General features: G+C 26.2%; 3 protein-coding genes across 9 annotated transcripts in view; 2 read left to right on the forward strand and 1 right to left on the reverse strand.

The window, feature by feature from the left end:
* Positions 1 to 15,447, forward strand: part of LOC114125545 (uncharacterized) — a 30,570-nt gene extending 15,123 nt beyond the window's left edge. For 3 of the 7 annotated variants that reach the window (XM_027989239.2, XM_050199515.1, XM_027989238.2), the window contains exons 2-16: positions 6,270 to 6,359; positions 8,277 to 10,184; positions 10,244 to 10,431; positions 10,492 to 10,694; positions 10,752 to 10,867; positions 10,936 to 11,039; positions 11,211 to 11,228; positions 11,296 to 12,603; positions 12,669 to 12,881; positions 12,959 to 13,088; positions 14,004 to 14,127; positions 14,196 to 14,291; positions 14,357 to 14,671; positions 14,735 to 14,820; positions 15,082 to 15,447. In XM_027989239.2, coding sequence (XP_027845040.1) covers positions 6,308 to 6,359; positions 8,277 to 10,184; positions 10,244 to 10,431; positions 10,492 to 10,694; positions 10,752 to 10,867; positions 10,936 to 11,039; positions 11,211 to 11,228; positions 11,296 to 12,603; positions 12,669 to 12,881; positions 12,959 to 13,088; positions 14,004 to 14,127; positions 14,196 to 14,291; positions 14,357 to 14,671; positions 14,735 to 14,820; positions 15,082 to 15,320 — 5,100 coding nt within the window. In that variant the 5' untranslated portion in view covers positions 6,270 to 6,307 and the 3' untranslated portion in view covers positions 15,321 to 15,447. Of the gene's footprint in view, positions 1 to 6,269; positions 6,360 to 8,276; positions 10,185 to 10,243; positions 10,432 to 10,491; positions 10,695 to 10,751; positions 10,868 to 10,935; positions 11,040 to 11,210; positions 11,229 to 11,295; positions 12,604 to 12,668; positions 12,882 to 12,958; positions 13,089 to 14,003; positions 14,128 to 14,195; positions 14,292 to 14,356; positions 14,672 to 14,734; positions 14,821 to 14,926; positions 14,950 to 15,081 lie in introns of those variants that run through there. The other 4 variants (XM_027989243.2, XM_027989240.2, XM_027989241.2 and 1 more) reach the window with 4 other exon arrangements.
* A 669-nt stretch (positions 15,448 to 16,116) lies between these two features.
* LOC114125546 (sorting nexin-13) lies at positions 16,117 to 21,479 on the reverse strand. Its single transcript, XM_027989245.2, has 17 exons — positions 21,034 to 21,479; positions 20,866 to 20,977; positions 20,683 to 20,795; positions 20,309 to 20,607; positions 20,075 to 20,247; positions 19,882 to 19,995; positions 19,703 to 19,826; positions 19,445 to 19,603; positions 19,245 to 19,381; positions 19,059 to 19,184; positions 18,723 to 18,900; positions 18,570 to 18,665; positions 18,361 to 18,503; positions 17,920 to 18,297; positions 16,835 to 17,049; positions 16,653 to 16,765; positions 16,117 to 16,583 (listed from the first exon to the last, which is right to left on the reverse strand). Exons 1-17 carry the CDS (start codon positions 21,171 to 21,173, stop codon positions 16,387 to 16,389), a joined length of 2,817 nt encoding a protein of 938 aa, XP_027845046.2. The 5' UTR covers positions 21,174 to 21,479; the 3' UTR covers positions 16,117 to 16,386.
* Positions 21,480 to 22,352: 873 nt separating this feature from the next.
* LOC114125597 (endoplasmic reticulum junction formation protein lunapark) lies at positions 22,353 to 26,000 on the forward strand. The gene is made up of 10 exons (XM_050199518.1): positions 22,353 to 22,543; positions 22,624 to 22,847; positions 23,313 to 23,354; positions 23,450 to 23,628; positions 23,685 to 23,883; positions 23,946 to 24,069; positions 24,146 to 24,307; positions 24,770 to 24,982; positions 25,048 to 25,131; positions 25,625 to 26,000. Exons 2-10 carry the CDS (start codon positions 22,821 to 22,823, stop codon positions 25,672 to 25,674), a joined length of 1,080 nt encoding a protein of 359 aa, XP_050055475.1. The 5' UTR covers positions 22,353 to 22,543; positions 22,624 to 22,820; the 3' UTR covers positions 25,675 to 26,000.
* Positions 26,001 to 27,093: the final 1,093 nt, after the last annotated feature.

Raw genomic sequence — 27,093 nt, forward strand, 5'->3', positions numbered from 1 at the left:
TTTTGTTAGATCACCCTCACATATTAAGTATAAAAAACTTTTTTTAATGTTATTTAAACTTTCAAAATTTAAAATAGGTGATTATATATAAATAACTTAATTGTTGTACTCGAGAAAACTAAATAAATCTATAAGCTAATATTTTTTTTTTCATTAAATATTTATAATCTCTAGTTTTAAATCCTTAAGTGTGATTTGTCTACATGATTTTTTTATTATGTTATTAAATAATATTTAGTTTCAGCTGTATGGGTATATTATTTTCTAGGGGAACATATAATTTTAATATCATAAATTATTAATCTCTCAATTTATTTATTATGATTTTGTCTAATTTTTCTTTTATTTGAGTTTCATTTTATATATATTTATATTAATTGAAATATTGTATGATAATTTGATAGGTACATAAATTAAATTTTGATTTTAGTTAATGCAATTATAATTTTCAAAACATTTCAATAAATATTAAATACATATAGGTTACCAACAATAATTATTTTATTGTTGTATTTACTAGATATTAATTTTTACTATTTTCTTTTATTCTCTAATATTATACCTATATGACATATATAGTAGGTAAATTAAAATGTTTTAATTGTGTAAGTAGTCTAACTTATCAAGTATCTTTATTAACTGGCTTACTACTTAAATATGATTTTAAAAAATAATTATTAATTTAATCTCTTAAATTAGTGTTTCACACTAACACATAACACATAACACTCATATGAGTGGTCCGCTATACTCTTAGTCTTTCTAGTTGTGCATAAGAAACTGTTGTTAATACTTGTATTGAGCTTGAAATATCAAAACTAAAACTTGTAGCAGAAATGCAACTTCACTTTTACCATTAATTATAATTTTTATTAATCATTTTTATTGCGCTTACTTATTTTTATATAAAGAAGTATGCAAATATTATTAAAATATGAGGTAATTTAGTCACCTATTATAATAAATAAATACATGTGTAGGTATCAATTATTTTTTGCTCATAGGATCAAAGGATTTATGACAAAAATAAATTTATATGTAGGTATGTAGTATTTACATGTCCCAAAAGATTAAGAATTGCTATCTTAAACCAAATTTAAAATTATGTTTTATAATGTTCTAGAATAGAAAATACAATAGGTAATCCATAATTTTAATACTTGTTTAATATTTAATATCTACATAAGTATACTATACATAATATGTTTATATTATATCTACCTAATAACCAAAAACATTTAATACCAACAATATTAATGTAAAAAAATATTTTTACATAATTATTTTTTATTGTTTCTTTTTTCAACAACTTGTAGATTCATAAGGTAGTTTTGACAAAACTTCTAGAGAGGAGGGGCAAATTTAGTATTTTAAAACATAAAAATAATTTTATCTTCTTGCTAGGGACTATAATTATTACCTACTTAAGTTTTATTATTGTTTTACTTCAAAAGCTTTATTTATAATATTTATCGTTAATAATTACTCTAAATATATTTTTTTATATTTATTTTCCAAGGGAGGTGATCGCTCCTTGCATTCCTCATTACCACCACTAGATTATCAGTGGTTCTTGGTTATATTAATGTACCTACATGAAATAAAATTAAAATGGAAGAAAATATTATTTTGATATTCTTATTTTGTTTATTAAATTAATTATTAATTTTTATTAATATAGGTGCAATCAATTAAATAAATAAAAATTTGTTTAATAGCAATGCTTTTTAGATTTAAAGTAATGATACCAAATTCAAGAAATAATATAGCTTATTATTTAAAATACCTACATTTTTCACTAAATTTATATTAGTTTTATCATACAATATTTAGTATTACCTATATTATGTTTATCTATTTATTAAGTATGGAAGTATTATAATATTTTTTATTAAGACATTAGATCTATTTAATCGACTTCCATTTTAGGCAGATATTCTCAATCTTTTTTGATTCATGTCACCTTTGACCACTAGAACTAACATTAAAATAATAAACAATCTTGGCTTTATATTTAAAAATTATTCTATTATTAAAAAAAAAAAAAAGTACACAGAAAAAAAAGGTCCAAAACGTTGATATAAAATATTAATACGAATATAATAATTTGATTTTTCTGCAAAAATTTATTTTTTTTTCCTTTTTTGTCACCCCATTTGAGAACTTCTGATTTTAGGTATTGAAAATAAATTAACTGAATTCTTAATATCAATTAAATTAAATAGAATTTATTAATACATACATTACTTAACTTTTTTTTAATAATAAATGTATATTAATAGTTTATTTTGATTTCATTTATCTAATTATTATAATAATTGAATCCCCGATCTGGACCTCTCCACCACTCCTCTCCATCTTGGTTCGTAAAATATAATTAGTAATTTATTTAATCAAAAATAATATGATATACATTAATTATCAAATTAAACAATTTTGTGTACCTAACACGTACCAAAAATTATAATTCGATTATGAACAACGCTTCGTAACGCGTTCAGGACATCAAATAAAAGACCCTCTCGCTTCTCCTCTTTAAAAATACTTGTTTCGCCACTGCATATAGATAGTTATGTAAATATGCTAGGATTATTTTTCATTGTTTTAAAAATTTTATTTTTCAATATTATGTATTCATACTCATAGCCGTAAATCGATAAAATATTTTGGATAAAAACAAAGGTATAACCTAATTATATATTATATATTTTTTTTCAAAGAATAACAAATAGTGTGACATTATATTCATCTTTGAAGTATCTGTAGTTAATATAAATATTATAAATTAAAATTCTTTCTCGCCCCCTTAAATACGCATTTCCAGAAAGGTTCTACCCATTATTATTGTTTTATATGTAAAAAAAAATATATTCATTATAAAATATTGTTATATATTTGAACGTCGAGATTATCTTTTTATATATTTATTAAATAGCATAATTATTAATTTATACAATATGAATATTTTCTAGACGTTTTCTATAATACTCAAATTTATACGTAAATAACCCGTCGGCTGGACTTACTTACTCTTGGACTAACTGTTTTTATTTCAAACAAATTATATAGATAATTTTGGAATTGGAAATTCCTGATATGAAGGACGAAGGTAACTCCTGAAAATTATTATCTTTTGAAATAAAGACAAATAATTTACATTTTATTCATAATCATACATTCATACTTAAACAAATTGTTAAATAACTTAAAAACTTACTTGGATGAAACCTAGCTATTTTTGTGCATTTTAAATCATATTTACCAATATTTGTTTTTACTATTCGTGTAATTATAATGTTTAAAAATAAAACAATATGATATACATAGTCAGAGAGAAATCAATTATAAATTATAATTACATTTTAGTATCGTCTTTAAGCATATAGTAAAATTGATAAAAGTTGTATACTTAATGTATATTATGTTTTGTAAATTTATATTAATATTTGTTTAGTTTATTCAATAGATATAATAAATATAAAACATTATTCTTATTGTACGTGTGTGTGTGTGCTATATTTTATATGTGTTTCAAAATACGATTGCATATGACATACACACACACACATATATATATATATATATAAATATATTATAAATGATTTAATAAACGTTAAGTTGATTGGTCATAACTTTGATAATGGTCGTGTAGTAATTATTATCATCTTTATTTTATTAATTCCTGAATATAAGAGACACAAAGGCAGAACTAAAAAAAAAAATGCTAGAATTGAATTTTTACTTTTTAAATCAATAATTGCCTACCCCTTTGTTTTTTTGAGAGTTGCTCATTTTATTCCCATAATAATTACATTCATGATATATATCATTTATTAAAATTCTAAAGATAAGTCATTTTAAACAAATGGGGTGCATAAATAATAAAAACAATTATTGTAAATAGTCATTCATTTATATTTCGTAGAAAATGACCCTGGAAATAAATATATGTATTTTATTCAACTTGAAGATCAGAAAAATGTCCTTAATTAATAAAAAAAAAAAGTAGCTATGTTATTATTTTCGATATGACTTGATATATCTCTACCTATATTATAAAATAAAATATACCTATTAATATAGGATAATATACAGAAAACTAGTATGATTACGTAACAATGACCTTCATGATAGTAGACAACCGGACAGGTACACTATTTGTGTTATAATATTCTGCTAGAAAAAAGGCCTTTTGTGTTTAGAACACACATTCAAATCATCATTTATTAAATTATACTATATTTTATTATAAAAATGTATCAATCCCTTAATTTGATCAGCAAATTTATCATCAATTTATTTACATTATCTCGAATAATTAATAATATACGTACGTTTTTTTCATATTATTCTAACAAAAATATAATTTATCACCAGTTTTAAAAATAATTATAAGAAAAAATATTTTTTTTAATTATTATTAATTCTCTTTCAAATAAAGATGGAAGTTCTTATAAAGTAGATAAGCTTCATTTTTATATAAACAATTATTTTGTATTTCAAAATAAAAATAAAATAATTATTTTTATCTGCATTATTATTTACCTATTTATAATTTTGTATTTGTGTGTTTAATAGTCATATTTATATTTTTATATTACTTATAGCAAGTATACTGTTAAAATAGTTTTACTTTTGTTGATTTATATTGAATTTTAAAGCTGATTGTTTTGAAACTTATTACATAAACATAATATTTGGTCGGCAGGAAACTGATTTATAAACAACTTACAACTTGTAAAACGAATTCTTCTGCACAGAAAATAATGTTTTTTTAATATGCCTTCACTCATTAAACGCATTCTAAATATTTTTAATATAATTGAATTTATTAATTATGTAAGCTACTAAACTTTATACGAACAACTTTTTTTTTGCAAATAATCATTTAGTTGCTTATTACAATTACTTATAAAATTGCAAATTAATTATTTTATTTATTTTTAATTTTAAAAATAATGTTATCATATCAGTAGCAAATTCTAGTCGCACGTGCCCACATTAATATTTGTTATCTTACTTTAAAAGTTTAAACTAACATAACAAAATTCCCTCAAAAATTCCAAAACTTTATAAACATCTTAATTTATTAATTTATTATTAGATCTATTATGAATATTTACAAAAGAAAACATTTTCTAAATTATTTTAATATTTAAAAAATCTATTTAGGTATCTATATCTAGTTTTTTAATAATATTATTTTAAAGCGATTTGCAATATTTTTAACGCAATAAAAATAATTTACAATTGGAACTATTTTGATTTAAAAGATTTGAAGGTGATAATATTAATTATTTTAGGCTACCTATGTATTTACATGTCAGTACAATATCCAGAAATTTTAATGCACGTTTTTGTACTTCGTAAATGTAAGGGTTGAGTAATATTATACGTCACGGGATGAACAGTTCCAATTCCCAAGAACCAATATTCATTGTATTGGAGACTGGAGTACTCATGATACTGTGTTTCCGACTTGTTGAAATCTAGGTCACGCGTAGAAACACGTGATTCATATTCATAACTGCATACCCGTATATATACGCCTGTTCACTATACAATATAGTCGATATTAAAAGATTGGATTATATTTTCAGTATAAATTATATTATTGTAGGTATTTTGATTCTGAGACGGTGAAAAAATCGAATGGGGGAGTTATTTTTTAAACGCATAATGTGTCGGTTTATCGTGTATTCGGGTGGCCTTTAGAAAACAGCTATTTATTTTTATGAACCTGCTGTCCGAGATTAGTGTTTTGTTTAAATTTGACATTTTGAACCTAGAGTATTTCATCTTGTAACGACAAAGAACAAAAGCTCAAAATACCTATGACCTCATTGCATCGCGTTGACGTTCTCCAATTTACTCTCTTCTCAAAACATTATGTAACAGATTTTCTGTTAGTGGCGTGTATGAATTTAATGAAACGCGTATGTTGTGAACTACCAATGTAAAAATATTTTCAAAACAATTATTGTTTTCCGCACGTCGCACTCATACAATATATTCTATCATTCCTAGTTAATAAGTTATAGAATTGTACAAAGGCATTTTGTAATAATTAATCGATTTGTTTTTTAATACTCATGTAACAATTTTTTTTTTTAAAATTACAGCTATTTCCCTTAGCGTATTTATGATTATCTACATCTTATTTATTATTATTAAAACGCTCATTTTATTTTTAATATTTTTGTTTACATCATGTTTATATAAAAATGTATGATCAATTTACTTACGTATATGTATATTTTATGTTCTAGGTTTACATAGATTTCGAACGACTCAATAAAGATATAATATGTTAGGAAGCAGTTTGCACCATCATCGGAACATGTCGTTCCCCCACGGTGGTTAGTACACCTATACACATTATATTGAAGTTATTATTACTTATAAATTATTAAGTTATCAATCCTTTTACCGTATACATTTTTTATAATCTAAGTTAGAATTATTGTAATAAGTAATAACTCATGATAATATATTCTTTGAATTGCTTTTTAATTTTATTTTGGTAATTGCTAAAAATTATTTTAAACTTTTTACGAGCTTTTTTATTTAATAATAATAAAAAAAATCATAAGTTTGATAGTTTCTACTTGGTACTTACTGGAGTTGTATAAAAGTTACTGTGCAACCTTCTAAAGTAGAATAAAGATTGGTTAACTATTAATAGTTGTCGAGTACAGCCCCCATGATATTATTCACAGGTTAGGTTAGTCGTGTATATCGCATAGTTATTACTACTTATATTATTACTCTATGAGTTATACACATAAATTAAATAAAACACAATTTTCTTGTTAAAAAGAAAAATACTAATAAAATTAGTGTGTATAGTGTATTTATAATATGTTTTCTAGATTTAAAAATGTTGATGAAAAATTAGTATAAATAGTGATAACAATGTTTAACTTTATTTTTTATATTTACTCGAAAAACACAATTATATATTATCTTATGAATATGAATTATAGAACATAAAATTAGTTAATTATTGATCCATTTTATAAAAAAAATCTTCTGTATTACAATATTATTAGCATCTTATCATTTGTTATTTTAGTTAATCAGTAAAACACATAAAAATATTAAGCTTAAAATGTATTTTAACTAGATTTTAATAATTTGAATCTAATCTTTTTCACAGCATTGAATATTAATTAGTTTTTAATTCATGATGTATGATCATTTAAAATTAACAATATTATGTTGTTTGGTCTATAAATAATTTATATAGTTTAATAACATAATATTATATTATTTATTTAAAGATAAATTGTTTAGATTTTTAACAATTATATCAATATAATGAAAAAAAAATCATTGTTAATCTTGTTCATAATATTATCATACTTAGAGATTCTGTATAGACAGAATAAAAATGAAATAATATATAATTGGATTTTGAATTTAATGATCAATTATGCCAGTTTCAGCAGATAATATTAATGCAATATTATATTCATCAAAATGTCTGTGAATTAAATGTTATTATACATTTCTATTATTTTATTAATTTTGTTTGTGCTTCTGTTTAAATATTCTGATAAGATTTTAAATTAATATTCAATTTTGTTTTATTTATTATAACAAATTTTAATTTCTTATTAAATTTTAATTAAATTCTTGATGTACCAATATAATACAGAAGAATCTCGATTAACCGTGTTCCTACTTCCAAAAATGTGTATGTATCATAACTCATAAGTAAAGAAATAGGTGCGTTAACAGTACATAATTATATTATATTGTATGTTGGTTTAGGAACAATAAAAATAATAATCAATGAAACTATGTGTAGACTATATCAGTGGCGTAGCTAGACATTTTTTCTTGGGTAGGCCCGATATTTTGATGTAATAAGGATTATTGATGAATATTTTTATTAAATAAAAAACATGATATAAAACATTTATTTTTGAAGAAAAGTGGGTAGGCCCAGGCCTACCAGGTCTACCCGCTGGCTAAGCCACTGGACTATATTTAATATAGTTAAAAAGAATATTTACTTCATATTTTAAGCCCTGATATAATTTTATAGCAAGACAATGTACACAGATATATATATCATTGTTAAATAAATTAATAAAAAGTCTCAATTAACTGTGTAATAATAATAATAATACATGTGTAATAATATACCTATATAAATTATGAGTACTGTTCAATTTAATTTTTTTAGATCTTTGTTTAATAATATATTTAATAAGAAATTTCTTATTATAAACTAATATATTTTATTGTATATTTTGTAAATGTTTCAGGTTCTGTGATACATAACAATATGCCTCCTACCGTTAGTAAAAAAATGGGTGGTGGCCGACTGAATGCCGTAGTGAACAAACTCCACTTAGCAAAACAATGTTCAACAGATAATACTTTTTCAGATATAGCTTCTGAAGAAAGTCGTTTATCTATTTTACAAAATTTATTGAATCCTGCTCCATCGTCAAATTCAGAAAAGAAAAACTTACGTGCTCCTCCAGCGTTGTTTCCACTCACTTCTGAAGTAACAATCCAACGTTACCCTGTTGTCCATCCAATAAATGATAAACCGTTGGATGTTTTCCAAAGACTTAAACGTCTTGGAACAGACATTGAAATGGAAGAAATTGGAAATGAAACAACACTGAGTCTTATTCCAGTTTCATCATCTCAAGGTGCTTCTGTTTCATGCATTCCAACAAATAATTTCAAAACTAACTCTCCTGCTACCAGTCTCATAGTTCTGCCAAAAACCAATGTGTTCAATAATAGAAAAATACCAGAGCCTTCTGTTGTACTTGAAATGAAATTAACTCCAAAACCAAAAGCTCAAAATATTTGTTTTAATGGGAAAACAGACCTAAAAAAAAGTTATGTTTTTTCAATTGATCAATCAGAAATAAGTATAACAAATAATGGACAAAAATTATACTCATGCAATGTATGTTCAGGCATATATCAACGAAGAGGTGCTCTAAAAAAACACTATTTAAAGGCACATATTAATTATCATTTTTTGACATCTCGTGATTTGCAAATAGCTGGATTTAAAGGTGAAAGACTTGAAAAAATAATAGAAAAGTGGAAGAATACAAAAGGTCATGTAGGTTACTACCATTGTCACAAGTGTTGTATATCGTTTAGTACAGCTATTGATTTACGACATCATGTGATGAATCATCCTCCTGCTTTACAATCTAATGTTTTGAAAAAACTACCCGATATTGTTACCAAAGTTTGTGAACTATGTTTATATTGTGATAAAAAAATTGAGAATGAAGAAGATCGAAAAAGCCATTTATCCAAGATGCACCCACCCAAAAGAAGATGTCACATATGCACATACTGCCAACTAAACTTTTTTGATTTGTACACATTACACAAACATATGTGTACCACTCATGAAGACATGTATTATGGCTGTGCAGAATGTAAAGAACGATTTATTTCTAGAGAATTAGCTAAAAACCATAAAACCATTTGTTTGAATAACTTATGTATTAAGTTAGAATCTGATAATGTAAAGAAAGAGCATTTGAAAGAAGAACCTGCAAAAATCGAAATACTAGAATTAAAAATAGATGAACCTAATAATGTTAGTATTAAAAATGAATTATCAGATGAAAAACCAAAAAGAGAAGAAATAAAAAAAAATGAAGAACCTAAAAAAGAGGAACTCAAGAAAAATGAAGAGCCAAAAAAAGAGGAACCAAAAAAACACGAAGAACCAATTAGAGAAGAAGTAAAAAAGAAAGAAGAATCCACCAAAAGCTATCCATTTTATTGTCCAGACTGTAAAAAAGGATTTACTCAACAACCAAACTTAGCACGACACATGAGTTTAGGCCATGGTAAAAAGTTAGAGTATAAAAAACCTAAAAAGTTATTACAGCCTTCTAATAAAATAATTATATCCAAAAAACTTGTGAAAACTCAAGAAAAAGAATTAAAAGACGAGATTCAAGATTTATCAGCTAAAGGAACTCAATATGTTTTTTTGAATAATAAAAATGAGCTAGTCACAAAACAAGGAGTACCGTTTGATATCTCTTATATGAACCTTGAGATTCAAAGTAGAATCAGACGTATGGTACCATCATTGTATCCTAGTTCATCACCAATAGAAGATGATATGAGTTCATTAGAGGTTGATGCAGCTTCTTCATATGGTTTTCCAAGTTCTCACGGTAATTAAAAATAGTTTTATGAATGTTATTTTAAATTATTAATTTTTTTTTTCATGTAGATGATGAAAGGAAAAAACTTGAAGGATTCAGCGGAGAATGGTTGTATCCACGTAGTTATATTTGTTCAGCATGTCCAGCTACGTGTTCTAATATCTGGGATATATTCTACCATAAGTGGAATGTGCATCCTAATGTACTTTGCCATCATTATGACATACCATTAGATCAACTTCCATCTCAGAAATGGGTAATTTTATCATTTTACTTTATGAAACATAATCATTAATAATAATTATTAAATTTGAAGCGGCCAGAAAGAAATTTGAGCAGAGTAGGATTGTTGTCTGAATGTGAGGAGTATCAAACCAGTTTGCCACAGTGTACAAAGTGCGGAAAAATGGAAAATGATATTGCTCAGCTTCATAGACATTTGTTAGATTGTGGTGGTGATACTGAATGGCTCAAGACGATGATCCACACAACTAAGTCTCCTAATAGCAAAAAGTCTAGGTAAGGTTTCTTTTATTTTATATATTTAAAAAAATTTAATTTTGATATATGTATTAGAAAAAATTGGCGGCCTTTTAATTTTCGAAGACGTAAGAATGGTAGAGCTAGACATGGCCTTAAACGTACTCCACCTACTCCACCTTTACCAGTTGTGAAAACTAAACCTGGCGATGGTAAATACTCAATATTCTTTTATTGTTTAACTATTTAGTTATTTTATCTAATTTTTTTTATTTTACAGCTGAAAGTGTTAGTCGTATGATTGCAGATTTACCTCCTAAAAGAGTTACAAGACGTTTAGTATTTGAGGCTCCCAATGGGAATAACCAAGCAACAATAAATAGCGTAAGTAAAATATTGTCAATAAAATATAAAATTGTAAACTATGCAATCATTATGATACAGAAGTTTTTCTTGGTTTTTCTTTATCTATTTGTTATTACATTTTTGATAATGGTTAGTACTCTGATTTATAATATATAATTAAAAATTTACACGCTGCTCTGAAACACAAAGAAGTCTGTATGCTCAAAGGTATATTTAGACAAACATTTTGATAGTTAAAAATTGATTCATTATCTTGAGTTTTTACATTTTTTAGGTTCCTATTGATATGAGCAGCCGTAATCCAACTGTTTCAAGTTCAACTCCATTATTTAGTAAGAAAGTTAAAAAGCCATTGCCAGTTATAACAGAAACTGCTATGCTTATTTCCGAAGCACCAGATTTCTTACGTAGTCTTAACATCATGCGTGCTCCACCAAAGTCTGCTGAACATGGACTTCCTAGCAATAAAACCGAAACTGAAGAAATAATTGCTGCTATGAAAGAAACTTTAATGGCTTCTCCAGCACCCACCCCTGTTATTTTACCAAAGAAACGCAAAAGACCAATATATGACTTAAAACAATTAGCTGAAAAAATAGCTAAGCACGACCATAATGAAATTCTTGATTCAAAAGTTGATGAAAATAATGCCAACACTGAAGAATCTATTCCTATTCCTGTAGTAGTAAAAAATAAAGGCAAAAAATTGATGAATGAAGTAGAGGTTGGATTGATACAACAAAATAGGTTAAGGAGGAAGAGAGAAATTCCATCTGTACCTGAAAAGGTAGTGCCAGTTCCACCAAAAAAATTGAAAACTGAAAATCTTGAAAATAGCAAAAAGAATATAGTGGAATCCGCTCCAGTTATGAAACCCAAAAAACAGGTTACAACAAAGAAAACACCTAAAATCCTCAAAAAAAAAACAATTGATGAAAATTTTGTTTCTAAAATACAAACCCGTAACAGGAAGAAAATTTTTACTGAGGAATCTATGTCCAATGAGATATTACTCTCAAGTAAAGATGATTCTTTAACAAATAATGAATCTTCTAGTAGTTTTGTTGACTTTGAGTCTAGTCAAGAAGTTACTTCATCTGAGGTTCCTGAAAAACAAAAAACAGTCAAAGTAAATCCTTTTAAACCAAAAGCTAAAAACAGAAGAAAACCAGGAGTTTTTTTTGGTTGTAGAAAACGAAAACGTAATTTAAAGACTGATAATAAAAAACAACAGCCTACTTCAAGTAAAGTTGATGATACACCTTTATTATTACCAAAGTTAGAGAATTCTGATTCAAATATATTAGTTTTGGATAATGATAAAACTGTTCAACCAGAAATTATAAAAACTGATAATACTGTACAAAATGCATCTCAAGAATTGAAAAAATCTGTTGAAAATGAATCCACAATAACGACTGTTAAAGAAGAAAATAAAGCCACAGCTCCAATTAGTGCTGATACTCCTGAGTTAAAAGAACCAGAAGAAGCCGCAGAACCACGTTGGCATTCACAGTCTGATGCTTTTTTTGACTTACCTTCTGCTATTAGTTTGGGATCAATATTAAGCTCAGTTAATCAGGCTAGTTAATTTTGATTAAAATATAAGTATTTTATATATATATGCTAATTTTAACATTTAAATAGATACTGGAAGGTCCTGACTGTAATGTTGCGAATACAGAAGTAAATGATTATTCGTGGACAGAGTTACAACGTGCAATGGGGGCCACAGATGAAGAAATGGCTATATTACAAAATTTTGGTTCTAACTCATCTGAAGAAGGCCAAAATGTAACTAGTGAAAACTGCTTGAATCTATTAGACATGGACTGTGGAGAGGATATCAATAGCAATCAAGTAAATAAATTATTTTTATATATTGTATACAAATACAGGTTCAATAAAGTAACTTCAACAAATATTTATTATTGTAGGAACAAACAGATACTCAAATTAATAGTGAATTAAATTTCAAATGCAAAGTATGTGATCAATGTTATAAAGGTGTTGCAGCATTTCGTATTCATTCACTTGATGTTCATAGCATCGAAGATCCAGAATTAGGTAAGTGACATATTTTAAGATAAATAGTGGTTGATTAATGTAAAATAAAATTAGTATGCACTCAAAATAATATAGTAGTTATTAGTACCTACTGGACCAAATAACAATTAAAATTTTGAATGTGTTATATTCTCGTATAAATTTAAAATAAAAGTAAAAAGTTAAATATATCAATATACTATTGTGTACTCCCGATTATCCGTAAAATAGGGTGGTAGGGCACCCACAGACCACATATAAGTGAATTCTGCGAATAATCCACGAATAATCATTTTTTTCATTTAATGGTATCAACAATTACCAAAATGTATTAATATTAAACGAGCGTATTGTATTTTACGTTGTTATCGATTAATCGGCTATCACAACCCAATTAAACTGTTAATGATTTATATATATATATATATGTATTTATACATATATGTATGTAGATGATTCCGTGGAAGGCAGCGGATAATCGAGAGTACACTGTTTATAGATAAGTAGTTATTTTTTATGCATGGAAAAAATTCTGTGTTGTGCTAACTATTTTAAAGGACATCAGTCCTTAAACCTCAGCTCTATTAACCTTGACTATTATAATTATTTGTGATAATATGCATTAATGAACTTAAAAATGTTAATTTATTTTTATATATTTGTTTTTACAAAATATTAAATTGTTTTTAATCATGTCTTGATTTGGACGAGAAAAAAATTGTAAGTTTATGTTTAAAAAAGTATTTTTAATGTTTCCAATAGTTATTGATCATTTTTTGTTAAATAATAAAATGTCAAATAATAAAATTTATTTAATGAATTTGTCAATTCATTAAATTATTATAATTATTGGAAAAATTAAGAATTTAGTATTTTAAAAAATTAATAACGTATAAGCCGTGAATAATACTTTTTACATATATTTTTATTTTGCAGTTAATGTTATTAAATCTGATTACCTACTCGTTTGTTGGGTTTGCAAGCTCATAATAGAAGGAGGAGCAGAAGAACTCGACGAGCACATGGCAAAAGACCATGAATTTGATGATACTCCAAATAGGTATGTATATTTGTTACAAGCTTGTAAAAAAAATAAAAAATCTTAAACTAAATTTTTTTTTAAATTAGTGAAAACGGAAAGGAGTTGAAAAATAAAATGGTTAACAAGTTGGGTGAAATATTGGACCAGGCCTTAAAAAATCTCATTTCTTCTACACAAAAACCGTAATTACATAAATATTTGTAAAATTATATACTAAATATTTAAATTTCAATAATATTAATTTTAGTTGTGCTGGCAAAACCTGGAGTGGTGGTGCAATAACATTGTTGGGCAAACTGTGTGCTCTACGAAACAATGAAAAGGGCACAACTGTATCGAGTAGTGTTGCTAATTCTGCTCTTGCTAAAGACTTACGCAAAGTAATTGGACGTAACAACAATGGATCTAGTGCCAGAGCTCAATCTAAAAGATCAAATACGGCTCATGCTCTCCAACTGAATGCACGTCTGGCTGCATTGTCAGTGGCTGCCAAACGACTAACACCTTTAGTTCGTGCCGATTGTTCGTCCAACATTTACAAATGTCCAATTTGTGACATTGGGTAAGCATTAGAAAAGTTTAAAACATTTATTGCAATCTATATTTAATTTTCCTACGATTTTAGATTTGAAACTACGAGTACTAGAAATAAGCACATTAGTCGAGCACACAATAGCCCACAGAAATCAAACCATGTGGAGACTGTTCAACGTAAGTAGTCTGAAAATTTTTTAACATTTTATTAGCAGGCGCATTGTATAGGCAATTTCACTACATATACGCATATTGTTTTTGATTTATTTCTATCCGCATGAAGTATGACATTTTATATGGATAACGGTAATTTTTTATTTATTCACTTATTCGAAATAATATTCTGTATTAGTGTTTCATCATTTTGTTATTTTCATACTATTGTATCTTTAAGATTTTTAAAAAATATATGTATAAAATAATATTTTATTCTTACAGTCGATTCAACACTACAGTCATTGCAGTCAACTGTACTGGAAGAAACACCCGAACCTTCTGACAATGTGCAGCCCATGTTTGCATTGGGTACAATGAACCGTAGAGGACTAAAAAAATTTAATAGCACTTGTAGTGAAGAAGTGCGAGCGCGTGCAAAACAAGCATTGCGTGATCTAGAAATTAAGTCCAGATTGAAACATTACACATTTTCTGGTGACCATCAACCCTCGCCCAATTGATTTGACTGTTTGTCACTGCCCTTCTGGTCACCTTGTATAATAATTCCATGTTAACGGATTGCCAAACTGTGTTCAATTCACCCATAACTCGTTTATTTTATTTCTTGTCAATATTACTATGATATGATAATATATAGGTTATTATGTTTTAATTTTTTCTGTAAATAATTGATATTGCAGGTTAATTACTACTTGTTAATTATGTTCATTGAAATATTCCCTATAAAGACATTATTTTTTTGTTTTGTTGTTTTTATTCTAAGGTATTTTTTTTTTATTTTTACCTAAATGCTTATCATTTTTTTAGGCAATTTTAGACTGAATAGTGTTGTTCTTTTTTATCATGATTTTAACAAAACAAAGAAATTATTATATCTAATGAGCTTAAAAAAAAATTATTTTAACTCGAATAAATTTTTTTCTTTATTTAACTTCTAATTAATTTATTATTTCTTTAGTGATAATTAATTATGTATTATACTTAATCTATAACTACAAATCGTGTAACTGATGTGCCTTTGTATTATATTATTAATATTTTTATTTACACATTTTGTTGTAACATATCATTTTACAAAGTCACTTAAACTTGTCAAGGATAGAACAAGATTTTCATCTGTCAATCTTCCACTTATGGCTTTTGTATTTTAGCATAATAATTATGATGTATAATTGGGTAACTATGTTATGTGTAATTATTATTTTATTAATAATAATTAGTTAATACTAAAAATAAAAAAATTGTTATTGTCTAGACAAATATCATTATTCATTAATAATAATAAAAAAAAACAAGTTTGTACTAGATTTGAAATATATTATGTAAAAACTGTTCAACAATATATTTTTTTTTTCCCATCACAAAGTTGTTAAGACTGAAGTTAACCTAAAACTAAAAAATTGATCACAGCCATCCTATATATTGTATACACTTAATCCCATGTTAATATGTTGTTGCAAATTAGCTGATTCTCTTCAAGTTGGTAATTATTTACATACAATTAATTACATGCAAAAAGGGATAAATACATAGTTTATTTAAGTATACATTATAATACTAATTTAACTAATTTCGACTTAGTATGGGAGGGTTTTTGTGTAATTTATCAATAAGGCCACTAAAATTGGGAAAAATTAATAAGAAGCACGAACTAATCAAAACATATGCCAAACGTTTGTTTAGGGTTTTGTGCTGCAGCATTACGACGGCTAAATAAATACCACGTCTTGTGACATCGCTGCCCATTAAATGCTTCAACTCATCTAAATAATATATATATTTTTTCAAATATTAATATATTTAATCAATATTGTTTGATACTAATGATTTACCAGAAACAGATGACATAAGTGCACATTTAGCTGCCACTAGTGTTCTAAGCTGTACTTCTGCATCTCGAAATTGTACTTCTGTAGCACGTACACCATCAGGCCACAATGAATTTCTATATAGGATATTGATAATAATTAAAACAGTATTTATGTAGAGATATTATTAGTTATTATAATAATACTTGATAGCAGCAATCAATAATGACACCCTATAAGGATCAGTGACAGTCGCCACATATTCTTTGAACCTCCTGTTAACTACATGACCGAATGAAGCCCTAATAATATGTTGTAGTAACATGACAAATCGTTTTCGAAGCCATTGCTGTTGTTCATCTACTTCAAACACTTCCGTTAATAACAGTAACACTGCACGCATTGGCATATTGTCATCATCCTATAAACAAATTGAAACATTAAATGTATAAATGTTTTTAGATTCTGAGCAGAGCAATAGTATTTATTTTCAATGGTCAACCTTTTTTTTTTTTATGCGTATGATTAAATTTTAATCATAAATTATCAGGAAAATTAAAAATGAATTGAAAAATTATTTTAAAGTTATTTTCATAATTTAACAATATTGTTAATATTAAAATTTTCTGCAAATGGTATAACTTTCAAAATATTTTGAATTTTTTTGAGTATGTGAAATTAAAATGTAACAAATGTTAGATTATTATAACAAAGGATGAAAGTACTTCATACTACTGATAAGGAACATTATATTTAATTACAATCAAAAAATCTAATTAAACAAAAGTATATATATTTTTTGTAGACAAGTTTTTAGTAAGTTTATCATATATAAAATTGCATATTCTATAGAAAATATTAAATATAAAAATATTAAGTTTGAATAAGTTTTTGTTTTTATTCAACTTTACTTACATTTCCTGACTTCTGATGGTTTGTGTATCTACAATTAGTTGTTTGAGTAGCCCCTCTTTCACCCCAAAGTAACAACTCAATTCAATTTACTACCATAAATCGCCCTTCGTTGAATATAGAGAAATTTTTAATACCTACTCTAAAAGATTATTCCACATGCAAGAAAAAACCTTATTAATATATATATAAATTCATTTCTTTGCTCAGAAAAAAACATATAATGAAATATACTTAACAATATAGGAAAAAAGACCGATATCGCTCACAATTATTTATTGCACACAATGATATATCATTAATTTTAATTTAATATAATCATTACAATTATACATCAAAAGGGTCCCCACATGTCTAAATTTTTTTTTATTTTACTTACTTCCTCGACCAACATTCTATTAATTGGTTTTGATGGACCAAGTACTTTGCTTATATTGTCCATTACACCATCAACAGTATTAAATATATTATCAGGTACAGTTTTCACAACGTTTCCAACAGCCTTCAATGGGTTAAACAAGAGATTATCAACAGTCTTAACAAGATGACCAGATAAAAGTGCTTTTTTGTCTTCAGGTCTTTGTTCGAGGAATTGTTCGACCATTGTTTGTATCCCAGGATAATTAGCTACAGTTGATGATTTCAGTAGATTATGTATAAACTGATTTAGCATCAACATCCGCTTTTCTAGAACTCGTCTGTCAGCATTATGAAATGTTTTTTTGGCTGGGAATGATAGTTTGCCTAGTTCAGAATACTATAAAAATAACTAAAATTATTATGAATTTCTAATATTGATTACCTTAACCTATTACTTAACCTTGTCTTTTACTCTTTGGTAGAGATCATAAAAATCAGAATATCGCTTGTAAACATGCCAGTTCTCTTCTTTTCCAGACATATAAACTCTAGTAATAGAAACTGCATAAACACCAAATGTCTTGCCACCCTCATGTACGAGTCCTAAAAAAAGAAATGTGGTAGTTAAAATAATTTTAAGTATATGAATTTATTATTTTTAATAATAACCAGTTTCAATTATATCTGCTGACAATATTGACTTATCATCTTCTGATTGGCCAGGACTTACAGGTTTACCGCCTGAGAGGAAATCGCTTACTTTGTCTAAAAAAAATAACACAAATAATATTATAGAATAAAACAAAACATAACTCAACTTACCACCAGTCCCTTTAAAAAGCTGTTGTACAGCATCCATTGGTATTAAAAAATCAGTAGCAGGCATAGCTAATTCTGGTTCGAAAATATCTTCTGAACCTAATGATTTCATTTCCAAATCAGTAATTAATCTTGAACAACATTCATGCTTACCGAAACCTGATATAATTCCTTTTTCAGGCTGAATAAACAATTTTAATTAATTTTAATAGGATAATTTATAATCAATAATTTTAAAAAATAACTATCAAGAGCAATGATGTTATTTAAAATGTGTATTTAAGTTCAAATATATTATGTAAATTCTTTATAAAACCGAATAGTAATATATACAATTACCTTTAATAGTGTCTTGTACAATGTATTTTGAACTTCATCAAACCATGTTTCATCTACTGGATCGACTTGAATTTTTTTTGATAATGATTTTACAAGATCATCTCCAAGTTCGTTTTGAATATCAGGCTAATTAATAGATTTATTTTACTATTAATGAAATTATAAATTACAACTAACTGAAATTACCTTTTGACCAATATATAAGGAATACAATTTTTTTGCTTCATCTCTAATATGATCCACTGTTGCTAAATCAGATGATGAATACTGACTAGGATCTCCACTAACATTTTGCATTTGTTCATGAACAAATTGTTTCCAACCTAATATAGTTAAACATTTTACTCCAATTCAATAACATAATATAATATGTACTAAAAACTCACCATCAATATTGATATAAAATGATATAAAACTATCACAATTTATTGTAGTCAAATAATCAATGAAGTATGGCAAAGCAGTTTTACTTTCTAGAATCCACTTTAAAGATAATGAATCATTCTTAGGAGAAGACATGGAATGTTCAAATGATAATAAAAAGTCTAAAAAAAAATAATAATAAAATCAACGTATAGTAATATTTTAGATATTTAATATACATAAATTATAACTTTATGAACTACTATAACCAAATATTTTACCTAAAGATCTGTCTGATTGTTGAGGGATAGAATTAACAATTGACTTAATTAAATCAGATAAAAATATAAGACTGCTCAATTGTTGTTTTGCTCTACTATCTGATTCACCAGAATCTCTCGAACGCTAAAACATTTGTAATGTTTAATAAGGAAGTAATTACACTATTATTATAGCATACCAGATTCATAATCTCTTTTTTGACTAAACTGTGAACAGCATTTAATTGTTGATTTGATTTAGTTGACCTTAATACTGTAAGAAATGTCTCATTAGTTACTGGATAGTCGCTGCACTAATAGTATAACAAAAATATGCAATATTAAATAATTAATAAAAAATAAAAATTAAATTAAGTTACTTATCAGTCTTACCAGCCATATAATTAATTGATTAACATAATCAGGATTACTAAGCATGTTTATAGTTGTTAAAAATAGTTTATTTGATATTATTTCACGTATCAAAATGCGTATTGTTCGACATTTAAAATCATTTTCAGGAATAATATGGTATATCAGTGCTTCTGATATATCCCTAAGCCATTCTATAATAATTATATAATAAATTTAGTAACATTAAACAAGATATTTATACAATTATAATACTTCTTTCATAGTTTTCATCCAAGCATACATTTGCATGTGATGTACCAAATCGGTCAACATCTTGTTCATGTTGGAAAAATAAAGTTTCAAAATCAACTTCTTCAGAATTTTTTGTAGATGTAGCTTTCAACGATTTTCTATAAATACGGATATGTTTAGCCACTTCTTCTGACAAGTTTGTACATACAAATTGTAGAAAATCTATCTGTTGTAACTGTTTGGCCATACAACTGATCAAATAACTAGTTGATTTATGTATTTGAATAGGAAAATCTTCATCATCGCTTAATTTGTCATACCTTGGTCAATTATAATATTAAGACTTTACGACTTAATTATTATATATAATAATTAAATACAAAATAAGTTTTTACCATGGATATACATAATCCCTTAGAATATAGTCCATAATGTCAGATAGTTGGTGATCTATGTACTCGGACCCACTTAAGTTCACATCATCTTCATTTATTTCTTTGGTAGAAATCTTAAATAGGTACATAATGAAAATTACATTAGAAAATTGAAGATGAACAATTAACTATATGTGAATTTACAGATTTGGGATCAAAGAGACTGTAGACGACTGTGTATTCTGAGTCTTTTTTCAATGACTCCACGTACAGAGCAGCTTCTTTTTCGACAGTAATATAAGCAAACCATATTACACTAAACAAAAAATCAATTTAAATACTTTAATTTGATAAACGTGTCTTCAAAGTTACCTCAATAAAAACGCTAAGAGTACTGAAACAACAATGGTAGTCAACCACAAACCAAAAGTTGTTACGCATAGCACAGTCAAAATCAAGACCCAATAATAGTGGATCATGGTTGACGACCTTTCCTCTTCTACTTGAGGCATCAGTGGTTCGCGAATATCATGTCAAGTGTACTAGTGTATAGATGATGAACAACACTAATATAACGACGGCATATCAAATTTCGAGTAACTTAAGTAAGTGATCAATAACAGGCGGTATTTTATTCGTTCATTTAACGACATTTGTAAAAGCCGATATCCAAATCATCGCATACACTACTTTTTTTAAATAATAAGTTATTCGTATTAGGGAGATATGTTAATTGTCAAAATCTAGAATTTCGGCAGTCGCAGGCGCAGCCCAAGAACAGCGAATAATTGTATTATTATCATAATAACCATAATCTAATATCTATTTTCTATATCAACAAGTTATTATCGTTTATCAGAGTACCAAATGATGAATCATGAATGATGATTATGCATGAAGACTACTGTTATAAAAAAAAAATTGTATCCGTGTGGTTGTTGCCAGCTGACTCTTTTGATAATTATTTGCACGGGAACTTGGAAACTAACAATAATTGGTTATATTTTTTTCGATTTTGGACCATTGTATAATTATTATAATATTATAATTTTAAGAAGTCTGTGATTCGGACATTTACTTATCATCCTCACTACTATAGGAAGTTGCTAGTAGCACATAGGTGGCAGGTTTGTTGAAATGGTCGAGTGTACTACCACAGAACTACTGACTAGTGACTACTGTATTCTGTATGGTGGATAGAAATGATAAAAATGATAAAAATTATTGCTTTACGGCTTACGCCTTACGGACTTATGGTTCATATAAAAAAATGTCATCCAACGACCACCCGTATTTGGCGAATTGCTTATGAAACATACAAGCGTATACAACCAAATGTATCCAATATGATAAAAAATACTTATATAAATGCACGGATATAGAATAATAATTATTTTGATTGTACATCTACATCCGTGCTATAAAATAATGAGCATTAGACTACCAATAATTAATGTTTATGCAAAAATGATTCATATTCATTTATCTATATGTGATATGTCATTGATATTTGATATTAACACCTAATACCCATTAATACTTTCTATTATGTAAGATAAATAGTTATATAGAAATCTGTGAATGATAATGTGCCACTACAAAATAGAATATATTATAATTTATAATGAACTTTGAACAGAATTCATCATAAAAAAAACATACAGACTAGAAGTAGTAGACCACAATAAAATTACAGATAACCTCCGGCCGATGATCTCGAATATCTTTGATTTATATTCATGACGTATCGTTATCGTAATATTGCCCTTATCATTTTACGGTTTCATATTTTTGCTTTTTGGTTCCAAATCAACTATAAACGTCATTATTCAATATTCATTTAATACATTACTGTTTAGTATTTACTATTTACTATTCTGTGGTCAGTACTCACTACTCGGTGTCGCTGTGTTTAAGTATTCGTAAGGCTTTTTTTCATTCTCTTTTTTGTTACTCTGCTAGGTTTTGCTTTTGTTGGTCGTCCGGTTTTTCAATTGTTAAAAATTATAATTGGCGGTTGCGATATGAATATATTTATAGCAACAGACTGCCGACAGTTGTAGTGTCTGGACGTTCTAAGTTCTCACGGCTTAACTTACGTTAGTTAAAGTTTGACTTACGTTCAATGTCAAGAAAGTGTAATATTTAGAACGCCAACAATGGGCATTATACTCGCGCGATTTAAAGTAAGTCTTAAAAGTATTTAACTAGTATAATATTATACAACTTATTAGTAAAATATTCTTTTTGAATTAAATAGAAATAAATAAAAGTAATATATGTAGGCACCATAGTTTGTTCTGGTAATTAGATTGATCTAGTAAACCAATTGATTTATTGTGATGTTACCATTTCAATGATCATTAATGGTTGGTTATGGAAATTAAAAATATTATATAATATATTGATTTAGTATTCATTATTTTTTAAAAAATGTCTACGTCTTACCTATAGAAAAAAAATATCATTTTGAATATTATGCCGAATTGTATTATATTATGTATTTTATTGTATTTTCTTATGATTAGAAATTTAAAATTTTGTTCTTTATAAAATAACAAATAAATTTATTGATTCCAACAATTAAAATTTGTATTTTTATGTTACATTTATGGCAATATGTTAATGTTTCACAAATATATTTTTTATAGAAAAAAAAAGATACAAAAGAAATTTTGGAATCCTTAGAAGATGTAAGTTAAATATTACTACAATTTTTGCATTTTAATATTTAAAATAAACATCTATTTGTTTATTTAATATTTATACTGTTAAACTATTGTTTTAGGAAATTATGTATATTGAAAACATGACCTCAAATACTTCACCAATAAATTATTATAAAATAGTTTTCCATTCAGCCATTATTTATGGATTAATTTATATACTTTATTATTTTGATATAATTTCTTATGAGTTATTTAAAAATAACTACATAATAGCTGGTTTTACAGCCTATCCAATCATGTAAGTTTTAAACAATTTAAATATTTGGTTGGTTCTAATAACAATTATTGTTTCAGAGCTCTTTATTATTATAAATTTGATGTTTGGTATTATAATCGAAAAATAGTAACATATAAAAAAAAATTAATAGAATTAAAATCTGTAAAGAAAAAAATACTTGATGAGGTAATGGAAAAAGAAACATTTAAAGTTGCGAAAGAAATCTTAGAAAAATATGCTCCTCATCAACTTCAATCCATGACTTCTCAAAACTTTGTAAGTAGATCTAAATTTATTTATATTTTCATTCATTATGTAAGAAAATGTTTTGGATTTAGATTAACCAAAGAGCACTTCCGTCAACAAACAATAGGCCATCCTATACTTCTTCTGGTAGACCATTAATTAGGGCATCGAATATGGATCATCCACCAGCAATAATGTCATCAGCAGTTAAGCCGAGTTAGCATTTTATTTTATTATTATAATACTGTAATATATAAATTATTTAAAATATTAAATTAAAACTATTATTCAGGGTTAGCTCTTCCAAGACCAGTACTGTCAAGGGACCGTACAATATTTGATCGTTTAGCTGATAAAGTTCTAGGTGATGGACCTCAAAATCGATATGCTTTAATATGTAGAACTTGTGGTTCTCATAATGGAATGGCTCGTAAAGAAGAATTTGATTTCCTAGGTATGAATATAACATTTTATGAATATTGATTTATCACTAGCTGTAGGTGTTTATTGAACAGAATTTTACTTGTTGATTCTGTTACAAACATCTTATTGTTCCTTAATATCAAGTTTAATAATAACTACAATGATACTTCACTTAATAAATATCTCTATCAATTAAGAAAATGATAATATCCTGGAAATTTCTACCTGTATAATATAACATACTCTTTTTGTTATACATAGAAGTAGTAATATTTCTCTCCAATATTTTGGTAAAGAACAACAATCTTAGTTTAAAATCAAATATAATTAAATATATATATGTATTCTATGCAACGGTGTCATTATACTTTATATAATATAAATTTGAATGTATTTGTGTCTACTTATTAGTTTTTACTGTTTGTAATTGAAATCATATTGTTTTAAGAAAATAATATATTATTAATTTATGTTGAGTAATGTTTAATTATAGCATATAGATGTGCATATTGTTCTCAATGGAATCCATCTCTTAAGCCTAGACCTCAGTTAGCAATTAGTTATGTCAATAATGTCAATAATGCATTAACACAAAACGGCTGTGTTACATCTTCTGAAACTATCGAAGAAATAACTGATGAATTATCAAAAACTGATTCAGACACAAATGAGAGTGAACATTCTGAACATAAAGATTTAATAATTAGTAAGACTAACAATAATATGCTCTGTTATATATTTTTAAAACATGAAATGTATTTTCTGTTTTAGATGATTCAGGTCCCACAATTGAAGAGGTGGTGGATCCATCACATGATTCAAATTCTAAAATTGAAGACGAAGAAGAATCAAAAGGTAAATTAATGTTTAAAAGAACAGTTAATTTGAGAGAATATCATATCTACATGTATGTCATTGTAGTTTGATAATTGAGTTAATTCATATTAATATTTAAATTAATAAAAAATTGAAACTTTTCAATGACAATGTTGGTATGTTATTTTTTAGTATGTGTGAGTAAAATGAAACAGTGGCAGTGAGAAAGTAATTGTTTGAGGTACGACTCAAAAACCAGTAGTGTAGTATGTAGGTAGATGTGTAGGTGTCTAGAAATGTGAAAGTTAAGAAAAAAATATTCATTATTAATAATTTATCTACAACTTAGTATTTTAGTCTGATCATGAGATGCATATCTGAAAAAAATACTATTCCTTAAAAAAGTTTAATTGTTTTTGTTGCCATTCTGATAAATACATTGTACGTGGGTGTCATGTCCTTTAAGTCTGAGTTTCTTATGTAATAAATACTTTTTAATTAATTGTTTATATTTATGTATTATATATTTTAGATAACTCCACATCAGTAGCTGAAGAATCATTGCAACTTCAATCACAATAAAATAAAACCAATCATTATGGGGAAGGATCAATGAAATGGTGTTAATAATTAATTTAATATTTGTTGATGTTTAAATTTAATGTTAAACAGAGGTTGCAATTAACTCCATAATAATGGGAATATTTATTAGAACATTTTTGTAACTAATTCTCTTATATAACATTTGTTCACAATTTAATAATGTATACAGGGTATTGAAATATTGTTTTTTAATTTTTATGATATAATCAATCATAACTTTAAATGTTCGTTAAAAACTAATGTATTTTAAAAGTGTTTATTAATACTTTACTATTAAGGAAAATTATATGTATTCTATGATAGAATTTCTATCACCTGGTTGATGTAATACATATATATCTATATTTTTTTATTACCGACTGATAAATATAAATTCATTGGTTAATTATATAGATTGTTTTGGTAAATATTTGATTGTTTATAAAAATCAAAATAGTTTCAACTATAAAACAAAGTGTTGCTGTTTAATTGTCATGGTATACGTAGTAACGTAGTTAGTCCACCACTGTTGCACACCATGTTTAAAAAAACAAATTATACAGATGATGTCAAAATACTTTCATTTTCCTAAAATATTAGCAATTTATAAAAATAACCATTATTCTTGTACACTTTTAATTATATTACTTGGATCATATAAGGCAATGGTCCCCACTACGCGGCCCGAATTACAGTACCCTTTCCTAATAACATTTATAATATATATATTTTTAATTATTATCATTAAAAATGTATGTGGCCCGCAATTAATTTTTAAAAATTATATTTGACTCATTTTAAAATCCTAGTGAGGACCGCTGATATAAGGTGTATTATCTTAATAACTATAAAAAAATGGGTGAAAAGAGTGAAAAAATGTTAAATGTAAGGTTACTACTTACTACACTGAGTATGTTGTCTTCATCTACATAGCAATTTGCTTTCAGTAGAACCAATTGTCTAATATTAATTTTAATATTAAAGCAAATTGACCTATTATTAAAATTAAAATATTTTTATATTAATTCTTTTTAATTTCTATTGTTACTCGTGAGTCATAAGACATCACAACATTTACAACTCAAAAATCATATAATGTATTTATAAATATAGCTTATGTGTAAATGGATTGCCTGTTAAAATTATTATAGCATATATTATTTATATTATATTGATTAATAACTGAGGAATAAGAAACAGCTGTATGTTTTGAGTAATTTTCTAAGTTAAAAATATTTTTGGAAATCATTTCATTATAATATACTCCAAACATTATTTACCAATACACTCCATGCCTCATGATTAATGGCAATTGACAAGTATTAAGTGTACCATGATACTGTAGTATCTGTTTGAAGTAAAGCAATAATTTTTATTCAATTTAAAACTTCTCCAATCAACCGGCTGTATCTAGAAACA

Source organism: Aphis gossypii, chromosome 2 (genome assembly GCF_020184175.1).
Source record: "Aphis gossypii isolate Hap1 chromosome 2, ASM2018417v2, whole genome shotgun sequence".
In the NCBI taxonomy this organism is placed as follows: domain Eukaryota; kingdom Metazoa; phylum Arthropoda; class Insecta; order Hemiptera; family Aphididae; genus Aphis; species Aphis gossypii.